This window comes from Crinia signifera, unplaced genomic scaffold (assembly GCF_055691185.1).
Source record: "Crinia signifera unplaced genomic scaffold, ASM5569118v1 HAP2_SCAFFOLD_343, whole genome shotgun sequence".
In the NCBI taxonomy this organism is placed as follows: domain Eukaryota; kingdom Metazoa; phylum Chordata; class Amphibia; order Anura; family Myobatrachidae; genus Crinia; species Crinia signifera.
The window spans coordinates 81,000-96,439 of record NW_028142236.1 but is presented as its reverse complement, the minus strand read 5'-3'; the positions used below and the strand labels follow the sequence as shown (position 1 = coordinate 96,439).

General features: G+C 49.2%; 1 protein-coding gene across 2 annotated transcripts in view; it reads right to left on the bottom strand.

Moving 5' to 3' along the window:
• Nucleotides 1-879: 879 nt before the first annotated feature.
• The window catches only part of LRSAM1 (leucine rich repeat and sterile alpha motif containing 1), a 57,723-nt gene continuing 43,162 nt past the window's right edge, over nt 880-15,440 (bottom strand). Inside the window, exons 17-25 of one of the 2 annotated variants that reach the window (XM_083168204.1) lie at nt 14,125-14,212; nt 13,964-14,038; nt 9,525-9,605; nt 5,926-6,021; nt 5,586-5,684; nt 5,376-5,507; nt 5,135-5,207; nt 4,788-4,936; nt 880-3,766 (exon numbers count right to left, since the gene is read on the bottom strand). In XM_083168204.1, coding sequence (XP_083024330.1) covers nt 3,641-3,766; nt 4,788-4,936; nt 5,135-5,207; nt 5,376-5,507; nt 5,586-5,684; nt 5,926-6,021; nt 9,525-9,605; nt 13,964-14,038; nt 14,125-14,212 — 919 coding nt within the window. In that variant the 3' untranslated portion in view covers nt 880-3,640. The remainder of the gene's footprint in view (nt 3,767-4,787; nt 4,937-5,134; nt 5,208-5,375; nt 5,508-5,585; nt 5,685-5,925; nt 6,022-9,524; nt 9,606-13,963; nt 14,039-14,124; nt 14,213-15,440) is intronic. The other variant, XM_083168205.1, reaches the window with a different exon arrangement.

Sequence of the window (15,440 nt, the reverse complement as noted above, 5' to 3'; positions counted from 1 at the left end):
TTACACAGTAATATCACACAATGTACTAGGGGTGGAGACGAGATACAAAATGATACATATGTATATAAGGTAATGGTACTCTTTACCTAGAACGGCGCCCGCGATTAGAATCGCGGGCGTCGGGGGTAAAAAATCGCGGTCATCGTGGGTACATAAAAATCGTGTACCCGCGATCACCGCGATTTTCCCATAGGGAACAATGTTAAAAAGCCTGATTGACCGCGATTTTACTTTAAAATGCCTCAATGCCCGCGATTTTCACATAGGAATCAATGTTAAATGGGCTACAGAGCCCAAATAGTCACAATTAACCCTTAAATGTCACCCCAATTTTTGTACGCCACCCCACGATCCACGCCAACCCGAAGCGTGGCGAGCGGCGGCGGTACGTGTCCTCCGACCTTTTCATGCCCTACTATCCACGTCGGCGTGGAGTTGAGAATAGAATAGTGTGGCGAGCGCAGCGAGCCACCGAGCCCGAAGCGTGGCGAGCGGACGCGGATACCTTCACAGTTATACGCGTCCCCTCGCGGGCTTCACAGGTATCCGTGGCGAAAAGCGGACACCTGTGAAGCCCGCGAGGGGACGCGTTTACCTGTGAAGGTATCCGCGTCCGCTCGCCACGCTTCGGGCTCGGTGGCTCGCTACACTATTCTATTCTCAACTCCACGCCGACGTGGATAGTAGGGCATGAAAAGGTCGGAGGACGCGTACCGCCGCCCCTCGCGGGCTCGCCGCGCTCGCCGCGCTTCGGGTTGGCGTGGATCGTGGGGTGGTGTACAAAAATTGGGGGGACATTTAAGGGTTAATTCTGCCTATTTGGGCTCTGTAGCCCATTTAACATTGATTCCTATGTGAAAATCGCGGGCATTGAGGCATTGAATGCAAAATCGCGGTCAATCAGGCTTTTTAACATTGTTCCCTATGGGAAAATCGCAGTGATCGCAGTCATCGCGTCTCGGCCGTTTATGTACTGCCCGCGATGTCGCGATCACCGCGATGGGCGCCGTTCTACGTAAAGAGTACCAAGGTAATAGCCCTGTAGTGTGTACCGTACATATACCTTTCATTATCCCAGAACAGCTGCTTAGTGCTGGCGCGTTTCATGGGTTCCTGGAGTGAAACGCGTACGGTTTATACGCCGAGGGGCAGAATCACTACTGTGCAGGCAGGGAACGGAAGATGATGCACAACAGTGCGTTATATAGCAATCAGTGTGCCGCGGCTACATTCTCCTCCAGACCATGTTACGTACAGCCACCCCCCTGCTGCTCTTAGTAAATGCCGGACCGGGTTTATTACCCGTTGTGTGAGACAGGCAGCATTGTTTAACGATCTTACGCTGGTCTATAAGCCGGCTCTGGATTGGGTGCAATTCTATCCAAAATAAATGATTACGTAGAATTATCTCTGGCCCAGGGTGGAAAGATAAAACATATAAAATGAATGTATAAAAACATATAAACCCCCCACAACACGTGTCATTATATATATATATATATATATATATATATATATCCATCACATTTACTAGTCAGTCACAGGTTAACAGACAGCAGGTGACCGGTGTCCCTGCTTCTCCCTGTACAGGTTAACCAGCCAGGTAATGATTTGCCCGTCACCCTAGGAGGGGGTCCACAGTTCGGTCAGCGTTTAATAGCCTAATATAATCCTTGGCTGTGACAGTGCACAATATAGCCGGGATCTACGCTTTGTGATGTGTATTCAGAGGACATGAACAAGAAGGGGCTGGTTTAGGTTTTGCTGTGCAGGACAATATTGTTGGTTTGGAGTCGTCCTGTACACCGTGTACCTACAAGAGCCATGCGCAGCAGACCAGTCACTCGCCCCATCCTTGCTGACGCGTCGCCCCGATTCTGCACACTCCATTAGTGTTAAAGTACAGAAATGCCAGCAGGATTGAAGTGCCTAGACAAAGACCCGGGATTTGTGGCCCGGGACCCATTCACACCAGCGCTAGACCCGGGAAGCTAGGCTGGTGTGAAAGGGGCCAATCCGGGAATGCCTCGGCATGATCCCGGGACCAAATTCCCTGGTAAGTCCATGCATTTTCTGGTGTGAAAGGGGTATAATAAGTGCTGATGCTACAGTTACATATAGGGGGTTATTCTGGTTGATATGCTCAGGATGCGAATTCGCATCCTTGCGAGTCAACCTCCTTGTGAATGGTACGCCGGCCCAACATTCACAAGGCGCGTTCCTCCACACTGGTTGCATATGGAAGTTTTACATAAACTTCCATTCGCAGCCTGCAGGCCCATAGGAGTCCAGTCATCATACTATGCGGAAACGGAGCTATTTGCAGTTAGTGCGCAAAACCATTGTTCTCTGTTATCAATACCTTTAGTCTGAGGTAAGGGTAAGGGCAGAGTCCCTGCCATTTCTGACAGGAAGAACACGTGTACACAGCAAATAGGATTGCTTCACGTTATACATACTTCACAGGTAATTGGTTAACGTTCCTATTACTTGGGGGGGTGTATATTACTAGCATATGACTAGGCTGCATCTTTGTGAATCCTTAGGCAGTGCACAATATGGCAGCCGCAGTGCTCAGTGACATTACCACTACCCAGCAGCACTCAGTGACACTACCCAGTGCGCAGGGGAGCGAGGAACCTGCCTCAAAGCATGGTGTGCAAAGTGAGCCACTCGGGAAGACGAGGTACACTAATTTTTGGGGTTCATGTGCTCAAACTGACACCAAAAAAAGTGAATAACTAATGTTGACCTTTTGGGGTAGACCTAACCACTGTCGGCCATAAGATGCACACTCATGGCAGACCCAGTAGGGGAGGGGACTGAGAGCCGCCTTGGAGTCAGTACGTAGCAGGACCCCACCCCCTCATTTGCATACAGGATGTGTGAGGGAAGTGCAGAACAAACACATTAATGGGCAGATTCAACTCACGGTGCGCATAAACCGCACCTCGAGGGGGCATTATAGGGACTGGTATATCAGGGTGGCAGGGGTCCTGGGCATGGACCATCTAGGGGGATTTCATCAGTACGGGTCCATACCAACACATACAGAGACTAAACCTTGTAACCTACACTATACCCAGATATACGGCCCATCCCGGCCCACAAGGACAGCAACGGATGTACGCAGGCAGGAGAGGAGCAGGAGCACTGTATGGAAATATCTATCATATATACTACAATAAATTAATCTCTGCTATACGTATATTTACATGAGAAATAAAATGTGTGCAAACAGCTCATCGTTCAGAATATGTCGTTATGCTCAGTATCAGTATACGCCGCCGCCGGTATAGCAATGATCCAGAGGAGAATTCCTGGTCACACCTGAGATACTCTGCGTCACTGGGTGCAGCAGCGAAGTGAGATGTTAGGCGGAATGAGTATACAGGTAACAAGCCTCTATGGCCTCGCGATGCTGCAGGCGGTGGCTGGGTGTGTGTTTCCGTGTGTAACCATCAGGGGGCGCACAGAGGAAGCAACCTAATAAGCATCAGAGGTGGTTGTGCACAGCGCCAGTCTATTCCACAGCGTGAGTAGGGAAGTCGCAGATCATTACTCCGCAGACCCATCTCCAAACAACCAATCTGGCTCCTTCATTTTACCCCGATGAGCAGCCACATCCTCGCTCTCTCTCCTAAGTGCTGTGGTAGATGCGAATGCGTTGCTTGATGTCAGTGCGACACAAGGGGCACGTTTGTAGGGCGTCTCCGCAGTTCGAGCAGCAGCACACGTGCCCGCAGGGCAGGAAAATGGACTGAGCCTAAAAAGCAGGACCAGAGTTAGAAAGATACACTTGTGCGGTGTAGGCAGCCATTGTGGGGGTGGGGCTAACAATCAGCCTCCTGATTGGATTACTAGGAGCGAGTGACATCACCCTCATTACAGCACACCAGTATCCCACCTACATCAGAGCCCACCAGCTTCCCGTACCACCTACATCAGAGCCCGCCAGCCTCCCGCCCCACCTACATCAGAGCCCGCCAGCCTCCCGCCCCACCTACATCGGAGCCCGCCAGCCTCCCGCCCCACCGACATCAGAGCCCGCCAGCCTCCCGCCCCACCGACATCAGAGCCCGCCAGCCTTCCGCCTCACCTACATCAGAGCCCGCCAGCCTCCCGCCCCACCTACATCAGAGCCCGCCAGCCTCCCGCCCCACCTACATCAGAGCCCGCCAGCCTCCCGCCCCACCTACATCAGAGCCCGCCAGCCTCCCGCCCCACCTACATCAGAGCCCGCCAGCCTCCCGCCCCACCTACATCAGAGTCCGCCAGCCTCCCGCCCCACCTACATCAGAGCCCGCCAGCCTCCCGCCCCACCTACATCAGAGCCCGCCAGCCTCCCGCCCCACCTACATCAGAGCCCGCCAACCTCCCGCCCCACCTACATCACAGCCCGCCAGCCTCCCGCCCCAGTTACATCAGAGCCCGCCAGCCTCCCGCCCCAGTTACATCAGAGCCCGCCAGCCTCCCGCCCCAGCTACATCAGAGCCCGCCAGCCTCCCGCCCCAGCTACATCAGAGCCCGCCAGCCTCCTGCCCCAGCTACATCAGAGCCCACCAGCCTCCTGCCCCAGCTACATCAGAGCCCACCAGCCTCCTGCCCCAGCTACATCAGAGCCCACCAGCCTCCTGCCCCAGCTACATCAGAGCCCGCCAGCCTCCTGCCCCAGCTACATCAGAGCCCATAAGCCTACTCTCACAGTACCAGGAATGACAGCAATCCCCACTACTGGAAGAACTTCTGGATTAAATAAATAGCTATATTTACACATTAATACAAACCTCTTGCTCCATGCACACCACACATTCAGAGTTCCTGTTAGCCATGTCTGGTAAGGGAAACTTGGTTGCTGTCGGGCTGGGCTGGTTGGCTGCAGGGGAACTGGGTTCCGGCTCAAGAGGTCTCAATTTATCCAAAGATTTGGGCAGTTCTGCATTAATATGAAATAAAATATAAACAATTGTTGTATAGAGAAAGAACAGACCAACACGCACAAAAAATACATATGTACAAAGTGATCTAAGAAACCTGGAGAACAGAGCAGCTATTTGGCCCTGGTTCTTGTTAGTGAGTAACTCATATAAGAAATTAAATGAATATACTGTTTCTAGGACAGTTAAGACATTACCCGTCCTAAGCCTTAGAATCTCTCGGGCTCGTTCGATGATGGCTATCTGCAGGCCAATTTCCTCCACTCCTACCTGTAGTAAAAGAAAGCAGGCTGAGTAGGTTTGTTGCCTCAAGATGTTTTGCTTTGGGCATTCAAAAGAAGACCAGAAAGCCGTTATGTCCAAAGCCATGGCCAGCTGGCATCCACAACAACTGGCAAATAGGCAAGATCTCTAGCCCTTCACCTAAAAAATACCTACCTTCTTAAGATCTGCAGGTGCCATCTTCTCCAACATCTCCAGAGAAAACCTATGGTGAGCGAATATCGGCAAATACTTCTCTGCCGAAAGCTCTTTGAGAAGATCCACCAGCTCCTTTTCCAGACCTTCCTCCTGAAAAACAGAAGAGAGAAGATGAGTGTCATGGCATATTGATGAGGAGTGAGGTCTACAAGGTGATCGGGCAATGACCTGGAGTCTGAGAGACAGCGGCTTCTGGTTCAACAGGCGCTGGTACTGGATCAACCAGTAGTTTTCCTGCTTGGCTTCACTCTTTGCGTCCAACTCCAGCTAAAGGAAGAAGCAAATCGCACTTTAAAAAACAAGACTATCAACCAACAGAGCCAGATGGAGAAGGTCTCTTAGATGTTGAACATCAGTGGTCACAGGGTGACTAGTGCCGCCAGCACATACTTTTTGTCTTTAGGAACAATATGGGATAATGGAGGCTTCCAACGCCCCATAAATACGTGTAACATGTTCACAATTATTCTTATGTCCAGCCGAGATCTCCACCAAATATAGGACTCACCAGCACGGCCAAGAGTTCCTCTTCTCTCTGCTTCTTGTCCTTCAGCAGTTGCTGCAGGAGGTCACTCAATGCCCTGCGCTGCTCCGAAATCATCTCCTGACGCAATTAATGAGAAAATAGTCACTTACGAGAGAAAATGGGGGTAGGACAGCGCCGAGTGTCAGAACTAGGTGTCAACTGAGGTCTGAATGCCTTAGGGACAAAAATGAATGGGATAGGTGGCCCAAAAGTTCTTAAGACATCAGTCAAAATTCGGACAACGTTGCTCGTATAGGAGATGAAAAAAACCAGGGCGGCGGCAGCAGCAGGGCGGGTGTGATCTATGAGTGGGAAAGAGCAAAATGGATCTACCTCTGCTGGGGGGAAGCAAAGGAGCAAGAAACCAAAAATGAGCAATGAAATGACCCCTTCTCCTTACTACCCCACCTGGCATTTAATGGACAGGCATCTGGTCGGTTGGTGCAGGTTCTGAATTCTTTGGTACATAGGGCAGGTGGTCAGCAGGTGGGTGGGAATTAAGACTTGCCTGGACACCAGGATGGGATTTGGGTGACTTGCTTTTTGAGGCTGGTGTGTTGGGATACACAGGACATGGTGCAATACCTTTTGATAGGTATGTCTGGGGGTTTAAGGTCTATGGATCGGATGTACAAAAAACACTGGACCGGCTGCTGTCTTAAGGTGCCCACACACGCACCGATTCCGGCGTGCGTTGTGGGCTTAACTAGCACACATAGCATCGCATCGTATGCCTTGTGCATACGATGTGCATGCGATGCTATGCTAGAAAAAGCTAGTACAAAAAGTATGTGCAGCACATACTTTTTGTACTCTGCGATGAGGTGCCGCGGGAGCGCGCACCCCATTGTACAGCATCGCACCGCCGGCATCGGTGCGTGTGTGGGCACCTTTAGGGTTATTTAGCGGAGATATTGGGAAAAGGTACACAACCGGTGATTGGATGAGGGCCATGGGGTTGTGGTACGGACAGGGACGGATTAAAGCAGGGGCAAAAGGGGTCAGTGCCCCTGGACCCCCTCTAGCTAGGGGCCCCCCTGTGGTTGGCATGTATTTAAAAAAAAAAAAAAGGCACACTGACTGCACAAGTGTGCAGTGCATTACTGGGAGTTGACTAAGTCCCATGACACATTGCACAAGAGGCAGAGAGGTTTGTGCTGAGCTCGGATGGTGTAGCTCATTACATGCTTCTCAGGTCCATGGAGGACAGCAGCAGCAGCCTAGTCATGGGAGGGTTTTTAATCAGAGTCAGCACTGGGAGGTCTCCTACAGAGTAAGGTGCAGAGGGACAAACACAGGATTTTCACGTGGTATATATAGACAGACAGATGAATATCTCCCCCTGCAGTTACCATTGACCAAGTTTATACTGCCTTTACTGTGTTTTGACAGTGTAATATGTTTGCGACCAGTAATGACAAGTGCAAGGGGGCCGCCTGTCTAAAGTGCCCCGGGCCCCTCGAAGGATTAATCTGGCACTGGGTACGGAGGAGGTCAGGATCCTGGATAAGGGGAGATGTTGGGACAGGGAGGCCAGACTGAGTACAGGGGAATAGTCCCCCCCTAAACGTAATCCCCCAATGACGTAATCATAGAAGACCTCAGTCCACCATGACCAGAAGACTGCAATCGCTGCCAAACAGGACCTCCTAGCCAATGGTGATGCTTGTTACATAAGATAATATTTATCTGTGCTTAGGGCTTACTGTAAACTGGAGATCTGAACAGGTTTAGGTCAAATTAATATAAAATACAACAAATAAGGTTCTAAAGCATTCTCTCATCACTGTAACATGCCAAGTAGTATTGAGATGACACACGATTGTTGGATTTGGCCTACCTCCACCAGTGACACAGAACAATACAAGGAGGGCCTCATTTACCAGACGCTTAATGACTGGGGTGCAGCACATAGTTTTCAATGACAGTGCAGCGCACGTATATTTAATAAAGTAAGCCTAAGAGATGGCGGCACTCGCAGCAAAGCAGAAATTTGTGGAGTGAGAGGGCGTCCTCGGCAATGTACGGGAAAGTGCCAAGTTGTCCAAAAACAAAATTATGTGAGGGCAAATACTGAAATCAATCAAGAGTAGAGGGCTGGTCGTAGGATGTACCACCATTTTCTCTCCCCAAAAGGACACATAGATGGTGGAGATGAGGTCAAGCACTATACTTTTAATGGGAACCATTTTTTGAGATGTGGTGGAGAAACGCGTTTCTATGTGTGCGCTTCATTGCCCAACGTAAAACAAATTTTCAAAGACAAATTCCACATGTAATAAATAATGATGGCCCTTCTGTCATAAATGAGGGTAAACTAGCAGAAAAAAAGTAAAGAGCTTTTTTTGAATGAAAGGGGTGGTCCTTTCATGGTGTGAGGTAGGACTTAAAACTACTATTTATTTGCCTTGTGCACCCAATCATTCAAGTGTTTTTTTCTGCAACTCTGCTCCCCTGAGAGCAATTCTAGACTGCGGAGCGCTAGCATCCATCTTGGCGCACCAATGTAAATCCAGGGCTATTTGCAAAAGCGTGTTGTAAGTGAGGTCCCAGTGAACACGAACAAACACAAATCTCCAAGAGGAGTAAGGAATACACAAATAAGACGTTTACAGAATAGGATGCGTCAGTTTCTTTCATACTTTAAAAAAAAATAGACACAGACATTGTCCACCCACACCACGCACAATTAATTGTGAGCTTCTCTAAAATCCATGAAGTGGAGAAAAATAAATTCACAGAGCATATAGAGAGACGCCATTTTGTGCTCCTCATTGTTGTTACTGGTTACCGAGCAACTGTTGGACCAATATGGCTGCCTTTACTCTGTGTGTGTGTCTATGTGGTCAACATGAAATGCATTGTGTCTATAGATTTCGAGACAATAAATAAACCTTCACGTATTTCTTAAATGTTCGGGGGACACACAGACGAGAGACACAGGAACCCCAACCTGACACACAGTGTTAGTGACACAACAATAAGTAATGTGTCTCCCTGCCAGGAACACGCAGGAGACGCCAATAGAAAGACGAACAAGGACAAACCGAAGAGACAGAGTTAGGACCACAAACTAAAAACCTTACTCTAAATTGGCAGAGAATCATTGTAAAAATCACACAACGATTGCAGCAGGTTTATTATCAACGTAATTTTAGATTTTATTTGATTATTGTCTAATAACTCCGAAGGAAGGAAGATTGTAATCTGAGCTTGTTTTACATTCATATAATTACGCTGGAATTGGATTAAATTAAGTTTAAATGTTCAATGCATTTTTCAAAGCATGTGAAACGCGTTGTGTGCTTAAAATCCAGGAAATGATGTCAAATAATGGGCTGGGACATGGAGTTTTGTGTGAGCGCTCATTTTGTACACGGTCCTCAATGCCGCAGTAAAACTTTAATCAGTGCACTTTTAGCGGCCTGGTGCAGCGAGGACAAAGAACAAGATTTGGCCACTCTGGGGTCTTGTGCGTGGAGAAGTTGGATTTAACAGTGCTCTGAGATCCCTCTATTACCCCCACCCCTGAGCTATCATACAAGGACCCTCCAGGGACAGACTTAGGGGTAACCACATACCTGAAGCGTCTCTGTGTCCAGCTCTTTCCTCTTTACCTCCAGCTGAGTCAGTTGCATTAACTCAGCTTCTATTAATAAAATCTAGACAGAAGATGAGACAGGAGGGTTTGGATGAATAGACTCTCACTATGACAAGCTACTGTGATGCCGGAGCGAAGCCAGGGGAGGTAGCGTGGCCTCTGCGGCAGGCATGGCGTCAGTATACGATACCACAATACATGCACTGAGACTTAGCGGTGTTCCGACACAGCCTGCAAATCCGTTATATAACACACGTGCCACGTTCTGGGATTAAAAGCTAGAAATGAGCATCCGTAAATTGCTTTAAATCACAAGTTACCGGGATGGAGATGCCCAAAACAGGCGATTAACAGGCGATTATTAAAGGGCAACATGATAAAAACGGTATAATATGCCAATCGTTTCAGCAAAGTCAAAATGACAGAGGGCAGACAATAGCAACCATTTAGCACTGAATACATGGGCATCCAGGCCCCTACCTGTGCCATTACCATACTGCACATCTATTACAGAGAAGGAGACAATGTTCTTTAGGAAGCAGAACTTCGTGCCTCAGTGTAGGCGGTACTTAGGGAGAGGGTGTGCTGCATTTTCATGAATGTCATTGGGCCCAAGGGTATAGAAGAGGTACTGCCTACTGGAAGGCTGCTGAAGAAGATACAGAGTGTCCTCATCAATGCCCGGTCCCAAGAACCTCCAGTGGGATCGGCTGTGAGGACCACTGCCCGGCTGTGAGGACCACACGCAAAGTAACAACTGCCCTCAAATTTTTTACTTCATTTTTCAAGATCAATACAGAAAGTTTACTGACGGATGGTAACTTATCCATAGTTTATTTAACCAGTTATTAAAATGCGACCGCAGGTTTTCAGAATTTTGTGTCCTAACAATTAAATTTAGCCCCCTTCTCTTGACCATTCCACCCTCACCCCATCTTCCACAGACATAAGCTGCCATCCTTCCCTCAATCCTCCTCTTACCCATTGCCCTCGGCTCTCTACTTCTTTTCTCTCTGACTCAGCAGCCTCCACCTCAATATTCATGACATCTCCCCCAACTCTGGACCCCATCCAACCCCCAAACTCCACCTCGCACATCTCTCTACTTCAAACCATCGCCCTCTCTATGTTTCACTAACTTCATTCCCTTCTCCTGGCTTACCTCCCTCCCAACCTGTGTCCCCTGCAATGCAAGATTCATCTTTAATAGTCTGACCTCTATCCGTGACCTATTCTCCTTTAACTTCCTGTTGTCATTGAAGGTTGAGTCTTCCCCATCTGACACCACTCTACAAACGCTTTCCTATGGGGGCCTCCTTCACCAGCTCCACCAGACCTGGACACTAACCAGGTGGATGCCCTCCATATCTATTCCAGCTTCAATTCCCCCCTCATTTGCCCTCCCCTCACTCTATTAATTTCCTTTCCACCTCTGCGTCATAGCCCTTCACCGCTCTTCGGACCCCGTTTCCTAGTGCCAAGATAATTTTACTCCCTGGTTCTCCCATTCCTGGCCCTCATATTGAGCCAAATGATCCATCTGTTAAATCTTATGAGCCTTTTTCTCCTTGGCATATTCTTATCAGCCTCTCCGCAGCTTCTGATAATGTAAATGACCCATCTTCTACTTTGGTCTTTGCGACACTTGTGCTTTGTACGATCTCTAAAAAATGATCCTGCTCTGTATCGTCTACAATCTCTGCTTCTCCCAGTTGGGGTCCCACATGGCTCCATCCTTGACCCTTAATACTATTCACTTCCTCTTAAGGAGATCTGAACAGCTTCTTGGATAACATTTCTAGGGTTAGAGATACCCAACTCTATGTATTCTCACCTGACCTCTTTCCTTCCCACCTCTAATGACAAACGTTCCAATGTGACAATATTGCTCAAGCTTATGGTGTTCAAGAGAATACATTGCCTTCCACTCTTCTTCAGCCTCCCTTACTGTTGGCAATACAACAAACTCATCAGTCCTGCTTGGGCACCAACTGGACTATGTTCTCCTACTCACATCTCCGAGACATTACTGGGATTAGAATCACCTCCTTTCCGTCAACTCTAACAAAGCTTTTGTCTACGCTCATCTTTATCGTTGACTATTGCTACCTTCCCCTTTCTGGTTTCACCTCAACCACCCATCTACCCTCTCATCCACCTCTCTTTCCTCTCACCTTTGCCAATCCCAAATGTTCTCCTACCTCTGCCAATCTCTCCTCTGGATCCCTATTCCATACAGAACCCAACTCAAACTGCTCAACCTTCGGTAACAAGACCAATGATCTTCGCCCTTCTGATCAGCTGGTGACCTCTGCCTCTCCACCAATAACCACAGCCCAGTCCTGCCTCTGAGACTTCTCCCGTGCTGCTCCCCATATATGGTATGCCCGCCCTCACTCACCTTGACCTACTAGACTGCTCTCTGACCCCTAACAAGTGCCCCTCACCACACCTTCTTACAGGTTTCAGTTCACCCCCTTCTACCCCCCACTTCACCCTCTCCTTCTTATGTTACATCTCAACCCTTCTCTTCCCCCACAATCACTATCCCACCAGGTGGGAAACCTTCCCATAGTTTAATTGATATCCTCGTAATTGCCTTCAGTAACCCATCCCTACGAGATGTTCCCCTTCATGTATTACTACGTTATTCTTTTAATGGTTAAAAAGAACCCCATCTTATATTGCAGGTGGAGTGTCTCGCTAGTTGCAGTCTGCCCAGCTGTGAGCCAGTTGTGTTCATGCATTTCAGCGAGGATGTCCCCAAATTGTCCCCATGCTCTGTACAGAGATGTCCCATCAGAATGAGGATACCAGGCTGGTGACATTAGTGGCGTGCTTACATCTTCCATTCTTTGCACGCGTAATTACCACCGGCAATGTCCATGTTACACTACATGTACCGCGCCTCCCCCACCGAAATGTGAAAGCAAACTGATAGGGCGGAATATCAAAAGAAATAGCAAAGCCAGGCAGGAAGGAGGGGATAAAGGCGGAATTACATGCTGCGGTGTTGGCAATGGTTAGGATGGAGAATTTCTCTGTCCTGCGTCAGTGAGACCTCATGTATTCATATCAGAAACCGTGGCGGAAGATACAGATCAGAAAACGCTAGAATAAAACAGCATTTCACATTGTAGCTTATACACGGAGCTAACCATAGTGTAACCATAGAGAGAGGGCCAGTGTAGCAAAGGGAGGGCCAGTCTAACAAGGGGAGGGCCAGTCTAGTGGGGGGGGGGAAGTCTAGCGGGAGGGGGACAGTTTAGAATGGGGGGGGGCAGTCTACCAAGGGGAGGGCCAGTCTAGCAAGAGGAGGGCCAGTGTAGTGGGGGGCGTCAGTCTAGCAGGAGAGAGACAGTTTAGAAGGGGGGGGGGGGGGGGGGTGGTGGCAGTCTAGCAAGGGGAGGGCCAGTCTAGCAAGGGGAGGGCCAGTCTAGCAAGAGGAGGACCAGTCTAGCAGGAGGCTGTATAATTTCTTTCTGAATTTAATATAAATTAATTAAGGGAAGACTGTCCCAAAAATGTATTATTTTAGAAGACGGCGCTCATCAATATACGCTACTCTATAAATAAGATCATCATTTCTTTCAGTTCCATTATTTACCTTCTCTTCCCCATGACACAATATAATGGGATGATAAGGGAAACGTGTGATATCTCTGGGGTCGGGTACAGAGCTATGACAAACCTATGTCTATAGGACATCTAGATATGTGTAAGCAAAGATACTTTTTAGAACTAACAGCCCTTTAAAGGGCACAACCAGAACACTGGATTTGGGAAACGTCTCGGAGGTCCAAACTTGTTTATCCCTATAATAGTTATTTTTTCCATGGTATCTTGCTGTATAAATAAAATCATAAGGCGGCATTACAGCAAGCCAAGTGTAATCAGAAACTGATTGGGCGAGAGGGGAGGAGGAAGAGGGGGTGGAATGGTCATAAGACTAACCAATTGGGATGAGCTAGCCAATTATTTACTGTGATTAGGTTAAATGTGAGTTTAATCCAAGCAGGAGGCCTCAGCCCAGTAATATTCACCGAGCACAGTGCTCTGTTTTACATGAGCCATGAAGTCCCTGTACAATGCTCGGTGCCACGATATAGAGTGCAAGCTTTCTGTACAACGCTCTCTTCTCCCGCTACAAAATGAAATGCTGTTTTAAAATAGATAAAATTAGATCATATTTACAATGCACTTGTCGCATACACAACGCTCAGAGCCACTTTGTGCCCCAATATTCAGGAGGAACCGGCGACAATCCTGAGGCATGAGGCACACAGTGTCCGATGCCTCATCCTTGGCTGGATTTTGGCTAAGTCCACAAAATGACTCGGCTATGTGTATAAGCGCTGCTAAATATTAGTGTAACATCCCGGGTGACCCCCAGCAGTCGCCCGCCGCTCACACACACACCTGTTCCCGTATCTGGCGGTGCATGAGATCCTTCTTCAGCTGCAAGGCCTCGAAGGCGGCCTTCTGGATTTCCGACTGGAGGGGGAGAGTGGACAGGTTGCAGGGATTAGTCACATCGGCAGCGAGAGGGTGACGGGGTCGTTTCTGGGGTACGCACTCACCTCCTGCAGAATCTGGCTGATGGCTTTACTCTGATCCAGCTGCTGCCAGGCCTGGATTTGTTGGAGCTTGCGATCCATATTAGCCAGACTGCCGGCAACATAAAGAGGACAGAAAGTTGTCGTTCATATGAAATGTGAACCGTAAAGAAAAAAATGCACTGATGAATGTAACCCTACCCCTTCACAATACACCATACTCGCCTACTTTCACCTCTCCGGGAGAAGCCCAGAAAGGCAACACGTCAGGGGCGCAGGGGCAAGGCTGTCATCACTTGCCCCCCCCCCCCCCCCCCCCATGCCGGAAAACGGCATGATTCCCGGGCCACGGAGAGGGGGCGGGGCTTAAATGCTGCGAAATGCCGCAATCACGTCATTTAAGCCCCGTTCCCTCACCGTGGACCCGCGATTTACGGTAATTAAACCAGCGGGCAAGGGGGGAGCGGGGGCTATCACCAGAAAGCAGGAGACTTGCCCACCTTGCCTACCCTCCCGGAATGGCCGAGAGCCCCTCGAAAATCGGGTCCTACTCCCGGCCCCCCCGGGAGGGTAGGCAAGCCTGCCATACACAATAGCCCTCATTCTGATCCATAGGGGAGCAATGGCTTGGGACTGTGCATGTGCAGTTATGCGCGTCTGCAGGCTCCGTTTGCGAGCGGGTGCGGAGCAGTGTGGGTGGGGGGCGTGTGGACAGGTAGCGCCAATAAGAACACCCACAGTTTCATGGGCGTCCCCATGAACACACTGGGATTTCCCATGCTAATGCGGCCATGACGCGGGGGCGGGCAGCTGACATCACCGGATGACATCACCCTCTTCCCGTACGGGGTGCAGCAGATCTAGAACAACAGAGTGTCTTAGATCTGTGAGCGTGGGAGAAACCGTTCAATGGTTGGCGACCATCGAATGAATTCTGCCCCGCACGCAAATGACCAATGGATGTCCATTCGCATGCTTGCATAGAGAGTCGCGGTGCGCGCAGCATGCAGACCTTTGTGCGGGCGGCGTCTAGATGACTCGCAAAGCTACGAATTTTGCAGCTTTGCGGGTCAATCAGAATGAGGGCCAATATCTCTAAGCCGCAATATCCGCCCACCCCCACTTCCTCCTTATAGACAGGTGAGGCTGATTTCCCCTCTTCAGGTGAGTGAAGCGGAAAATGCAGTAAGTTGAGCTGCTGTGACATTATGTTCCTGCCCTGGGATTGCACCAACCCGATCACACAATGCATTTCGATCAGAGACTCGGAGACGTCTGAGCTAGAGAATCCTCCAACGGGCGAGTGGCGGAGAGCATGGTGTATTTATTTAGCCCTCTAT